General features: G+C 53.8%; 1 protein-coding gene across 2 annotated transcripts in view; it reads left to right on the forward strand.

Annotated features, from left to right (window-relative positions):
• LIMK1 (LIM domain kinase 1) overlaps nucleotides 1-5,819 on the forward strand; it is a 31,469-nt gene extending 25,650 nt beyond the window's left edge. For both annotated transcript variants that reach the window (XM_036768854.1, XM_036768855.1), the window contains 4 exons: nucleotides 321-477; nucleotides 2,063-2,118; nucleotides 2,697-2,854; nucleotides 3,094-5,819. In XM_036768854.1, coding sequence (XP_036624749.1) covers nucleotides 321-477; nucleotides 2,063-2,118; nucleotides 2,697-2,854; nucleotides 3,094-3,256 — 534 coding nt within the window. In that variant the 3' untranslated portion in view covers nucleotides 3,257-5,819. The remainder of the gene's footprint in view (nucleotides 1-320; nucleotides 478-2,062; nucleotides 2,119-2,696; nucleotides 2,855-3,093) is intronic.
• Nucleotides 5,820-6,409: the final 590 nt, after the last annotated feature.

A 6,409-nucleotide genomic window follows, 5' to 3' on the forward strand; every position in this document is an offset into this window, starting at 1 on the left:
GAGGGATGAGGGGGACTCCTGACTGGCAGGGATAAGTTCCTAGAGAGTCAGGGAGCAAACCCAGGCCCATGGAGCACCTCCACTGGCCTTCTCTGCCCCCTTCCTCCCAGTAATACCCATGGGTAGGTGGGTAGGAGGTCATAGCTGGAAGTGACCTTAAGAGTTCATCCAGGCCAACCCTCATTTGATCGATCAGGAGGCATCTGAGGCAGGTTTTGAACCCGGTCTTCTTGACTCTTCAGTCTAGTGTTATATCTGCTATTCCCCCGTGGAACTGAATGCCAGTGGGATCTTAGAGAGCCTCTCTCTTTACCCCCTAGAACAAAAATGTTGTCGTGGCCGACTTTGGGCTGGCCCGGCTCATGGTGGATGAGAAGAACCAGCCCGACCAGCTGCAGAGTCTGAAGAAGCCAGACAGGAAGAAGCGGTACACGGTGGTGGGGAACCCCTATTGGATGGCTCCAGAGATGATCAATGGTGAGTGTCGGCAGAGGGGGAGGGCGGAGGGCACGGGGGGCCTTCCCTCTTCCCCTGCCCTTCCCTGGCAGCATCTCCACCTGGGTTCAGAGCGGGCCTACGAGTCCTAGGCATCTAGCTAGGGCAGAGTGACCCCAGCTACCATCACTTCCCTACCATGAAGCTGTGGCCCACTGGAAATGAGCACCAGATTTGGAGTTGGGGGCCACCGGTTCAGATCCCATCTCCCTGACACCTAGATGTGACCTTAGGCAGGTTTCTAGGGCTGTTTCCTCATCTGTGAAATGTATGCCTTCCATCTATCCATCAACCAATAAGCATTTATTAAGCACCTACTGTGTGCCATTTGCATAGCATGATGGAGTGGCTGGAGAGCTGACCAACTCGGCAAGACCAGTCTTCAAGTCCCTGCCTCTGACATTCTGCCTGTGCGACCCTAGGCAGGGCAGCTCATCTCTCGATGCCTGGGCATCTTTCTAAGACTCTTCAGTTTAAGGGCAAGTGCCTGTCTCCTCTGGTAGAGGGAGCTTCCATCAGTCCTTCCCCATGCCAGTGAAATCCTAGTTTGGAGCCAAAAGAAAAATAAACATGCCCTCAGGGAGCTTCTATTCTAACAGCCTGCTTTAAAAGACACTGAGAAGTCTTGGGCATGTAGGGAGGGAACGTAACAGAAAAATGCCATCAAAACCCAAGGGAGAAGAGGGTACAGAAGAAGGGGGACTGCTGCCACAAGGGCAAGAAGGATGGGGTCTTGGAAAAAGAAACAACTGACTTTAGCAGCAAAGAAATAATCAGCTTCCTTAGATATGGGTAATATTAAAATGAAAGCCAGAGGGAGGTTTGGAGTAGCCAAAGTGGGGAGCATGATGGTCTGTCAGGGAACAGCGGAAGGATCAGCGTGCAGCAGGGAGGGTTTGTGGGAGACTGGACACCGTAGGGTTGTGGAGGGCCCAGCCAGCAGATCTGCATGGCTCCTCTAGAGCCCAGGGGCAGGAGCAGAGATGGAGGGCAGAAGGAACCCGTAGTCAGGGTCTGGAAAGAGATGAGCAGCCAAGGGGCCAGAGGACTCCCAAGGGTGGGCCAGGCTCGTAAAAGCAGGAAAGTGAAGCCAGAGTGAGGGTGGATGAGTGCCTGGGAAATTGGGGAGGGGCAGAGTGACTCGAGATTTCAGGGAAGCTAAGTCAGGGCATCCTTAGACGGTTGACTATCAGTGATGAATTGTGTTCACCTTGTCAACTTCTGATGCCTGTGCCCTGATGAGCCATGAAGGGAGCTGAAAGCTGCATCAGTGATGGCAGGGCCTGAAAAGATGAGACCATGGATTGCCACTGCATTGAATTAAACAACCAACAAACCAGCATTTATTAAGCACCTTCTGTTTGCCAGGCACTGTGCAAGCCACCTAGGATGCAAAGATAAAAGTGAGACAAGGCCTGCCTTCAGGGAGTTTGTAGTCCAATGGGATGGTTATCGGCAGGGTCTCAATCCAGCCCTTCCCCTGCACCTGCCAGGAGCACCCATGGGGGCTCACACATGGGAGCGTCTCCCCAGCTGGGGGAATGACTTCTTCCATCTCTTTCCCCAGGGCACAGCTATGATGAGAAGGTGGACGTCTTTTCCTTTGGCATTGTCCTCTGTGAGGTAGGGTTCGCCAGGTGCTGGGGAATGGGGAAGGGTCAGTGGGTAGCATTAGGGTCTCCTGGTCTGCCACAGTCCATTGTTGGCTACCTAAGACAGGGTCTAAGCAAAGGCTTTACCTGAAGGTTCTGGCTGGGGGCAGGGGAGGGCTTGGGCAGCCTGGGGGCAGGGGAGTTCCTCTCTGAATGTTCTGAGGATGGGCCCTCTTCCACATGTATGGAGATATTCCTCCTGGCATCTTCCTGACTCTGGGTCCAATGCTCTTTAACCACATTCCACCCTTGGCCAATAGTCCACTCTGTCACACCCTTATCTGGTCCCTCTTATCATCGAGAGCATATCTGCTGTTCCTTAGTTTCCTCACGTGTCAAATGAGGGAGTCGGACTCTGTGGCCTCCCAGGTACCTTCCAGTCCCGACAGCCTGTGGGCTTCAAGAATGTCAGGGGCCCATGTCTCTAGGGAAGATGTGCTTGCTTGTCTCCATCAAGCTTGGCCAGGAAGATGTCAGATGTTGGCGCTTTGGCCGTTGCAATGACCAGCTGGCAGTGTCTAGAGAACTTTGGTCTGTTTTGTCTGCTAGATCATCGGCAGGGTGAATGCTGACCCCGACTACCTTCCCCGAACAATGGACTTCGGTCTCAATGTACGAGGATTCCTGGATCGATACTGTCCCCCCAACTGCCCACCAAGCTTCTTCCCCATCACCGTCCGCTGCTGTGATCTCGACCCTGAGAAGAGGTCAGTGGCTGTGTTAGAAGATCAAGGAAGGGCCAGGTTCCCATCAGCAGCAAGGGCCAGGGCCGGGAGAGATGGAGAAAAAGCAAACTACCTAGAAAGATAAGTGGGGCTAAGGAAAGTGGGGGGCAGGGAGTCGCTGAGGCTGGGCAGGTCAAGGGGCAGTGCCCTCACTCAGGTAGGGCCTCTCTGCAAGAGAGGAAGCACCCACCCCCAAAGTTTCCCTTCCTTTGGGTCCCCAGGCCATCTTTTGTGAAGCTGGAACAGTGGCTCGAGACTCTCCGCATGCACCTGGACATCCATCTCCCCCTGGGGCCACAGCTGGAACAGCTGGATAAGGGGTTCTGGGAAACCCACAGGCGGGGTGAGAGCGGGCTGCCCATGCACCCGGAGGTCCCCGACTGAGCCAGACTGGCCAGCCCTGGCCCTCCTGGCCCCGTCCTGCACCGGAGCCCCCGTCTCAGACAGCATCAGCATCCGCTCACATCAACTGCAGAGCAAGAGGGAGGGGAAGGGAGAACCTTCCCCTGCCCCATCCATCCCCCTTCCTAGGCTCCCTCCTGGGAGCACCCAAGCCCTCCTAAAATGCACAGTCATCATCTCCTTCTCGCAGCTCGCCACACCCTAGGGTCTGGCCCCAACTCAGGAGCCCTTCCTTCCTTCAAGGAGGTTAAGCCAGGTTTGTCCAGTGCAGCTCAGGATCTCCTGGGTCTTTGGGGCATGGGAAAGGGGATGGGGGGGTCACCTCCCCCCCAAGACCCTACCCCGTGAAGTCTGGGGGGAGGGATGGGGGCAGAGAGAGTGTCTAGGCACCTTCCTAGAAACAGTCACCATTGGTGAAGACTTCAGATTCACATTTCAGCACTCACACCCCCTCCGCCATCTTTCTCCGCACCCACCAACCCCTTTCGACCAAACCTTTCACTTCTCTCCTTTGCCACGGTTACCTCCCATAGTGTGGTCTTTCCTCACCTTCACTGGGACTGCCCTTGGCTTCTGGGAATGGCCGCTCTCCCCTCAGCCTTGCCTGTAGCTCACTGTTCTGCCCCTTGTCTCTGGGATTGGCCCGAAGTGTGGCCCTCACTGGTGCCTGGGTCCAGATGATGCTTCCGTCGTGGTCCTTTATTCTCACTAGCTTTGGCCCTGCTTTGTGAGCCGTGTTCCCCTCTCCTACTGCCAGCCCCCAGGTTCTGCTCCTCTTCCTCTCCCACTTGTGGTGATAGGGGATAGGGTAGGGTGAGAGTGAAGGCTGGGCCTGGGAAAGGAAGAAAAGCTGCCCCTTCCTCTCCCCCCTGTGGGAGGAATGAGGCAAGGGTCGCCCCATCCCTGGAGAGAAAGCCAAGGGGCCAGCACTGGCACTTCCAGCATCCCCAGCATGTCCTGTCCCAGCTGAGGGGTGCCTTGGGTTTGAGGGGGGTTGTGCTGGAAGGGAACAAGGAAAGGTGAAGGCACAAAACCCTTAGCTTATCATTTTGGTTTTGTTTTTTTCCAATATAGAATTTCCATAAGGTTTTATAGGGCTTTGCTCCAAATGTGTTCCCTGTGGTTTAATTTTTTGGGACGTCTTCTGTCCCTGTCCTCCAGGCTGTTGAAAGTGTGTCCTTGTTTCAAGGCATACATAAGGGGTGTGTGCATGTGTGTGTGTGTACACATGTGTGCACATATGTGCATGTATGTTACATGAAGGTCTGCGCTGTCCAGTTGCACATGCCTCTGATGGAAATGCACATGTGGATTGTCTCCATGGTCAACCTCATCTAACATCTGCATGGCGCTCTCTGCCTTTCAAAGCCCTTTCTTTCATATTCATTCACTTATTTGAGCCACACAACAACTTTGTCATCCAGACACGTTAGGCACTATTATTCCCATCGGACAGATACAGAGTCCAAGGCCCAGGTGGGTGAAATCACTTCCTCGTGGTCACACTTAGGGCTTGGTGGCCAAGCCGGGGACTAGAGCCATATTGCATAGAAGGTCCAAGCTGGAAGGGACCTCAGAAATCATCTCATCATTTCACGTCCTTCAGTTCACAGATGAGGAAAGAAAAGCCTTTGGTCCAGGGATCACCCAGCTGACTCCCTGTGCTCTCTCAGTGATATCACGCTGGGCCCTCTGTACAGAGAGGAAACTAGTTGGAGTCAGTGGCCAAGCCAAGATTAGAACCCATACTCTGTGTATGTGTGTGTGTGTGTGTGTGTGCGTGCGCGTGCGCGCGTGCGCATGTCTCTTTGCTTGGATATGAGGGGAAGCAGATTGGGCAGCTCAGCAGAACCAGGTCCAGGCCAGTGGGAGAGAAAGGGTAGGCCAGTCAGAAAAGGCCAGTCCAGTAACTGGGAACCTTGTCTCCTGGGAAGCCCCAGCCTTTACCTATCCCTGTCATACCTGAGGTCATGGAGGTGATAGCTAACATTCCCAGGGCGCCAGCCTAGGAGCCTAGGTTTGATTAGCCACTGTCCTCCCTCATCCCAGGGGGTATTTGGAAAACCCGGGGCAGGGGCCTGTTTACTGCCCTAGTCTGTAGCACAGAGAAAGGGTTCCCTTCCTCTCTTTTGGTAGGTACTGATCCTTGGGGAAAGAAACCCCTTTAGCTAGAGTATCCCCCCCACTATTTTCTTTTTGTTGAAACCACATCAGAAGTTACTAAATCCCTCTGTGTCTCAGCACAACCCAGGCAGCTGCTTAAATGGGAGTGCCCGAGGGGCTCTGGGAAGCCGGTGGTGGCACAGTCTCTCGATTTTGACCCCCAGAAGGGCTGGGAGAGGCCCAAGGGGAGGCTGGGGAAGGCAGACAGCAAGTGTCTGCCAGCATCATCCCCAGCCCTTCATCTCGGCCCTCCGGGCCCCATCCTTGATTCCTCTCCCCCAAGGATGGACCAGTGGGAAGTGGAGCAAGGGGGTCTTCATGCTACTGTTTACCCAGGTTCTTTTGTGTAATATATTTTTTAAAAAGAGTTTGTATTATTTTTTCATACAGGGGCTGTAGGGGTGGGGGGGAGTTGGGGGGTGTTGTTTTGAGGGGAGAAGGGGGTATCTTTTTCTTTCATTTGGGGGCCATTTTTTTTTTCCCACTCTGCCTCAGTTGAGCTTACAGGAAAGTATTAAAACTGTGACGCATTTCTCAGTGCACTTTGGCCTGGAAGGAAAAAAAAAAACCCAGAAATGGGATATTTCTTTAAGGAGGTGGGAAGTGTGCCCTCCAGACCTGTGATAACACACAATAAAATCCATACTTTCCACCCACCAGTCTTTACCTTTCGGAAGTGTGTTCCTGTTTCTCTGGGTGTCTGGAGGTGGACTCGGGGTATGGGGTGGCCTGGCCAGGAAAGTTAATAGGATCCTCGCTCTAGGGCTGAGAGGGGCCATCAAGGTCAAGTCACCCGTTTTTACAGATGAGGAGACACTTGCCCTAGGTCGCCCAGGGCTCCCGGGTTCCAAGTCCCAGCTGCTGCATCAGTGGGGTCAAACTCTAGTAGAAATGGGGGCTGCTAAGCCATAGGTAAAGATCCCTGCAGACACATGGTAACTTAGAAAATCACATATTGACATTGTCACGGTT

The sequence above is a fragment of the Trichosurus vulpecula genome, chromosome 7, assembly GCF_011100635.1.
Source record: "Trichosurus vulpecula isolate mTriVul1 chromosome 7, mTriVul1.pri, whole genome shotgun sequence".
Taxonomy (NCBI): Eukaryota; Metazoa; Chordata; class Mammalia; order Diprotodontia; family Phalangeridae; genus Trichosurus; species Trichosurus vulpecula.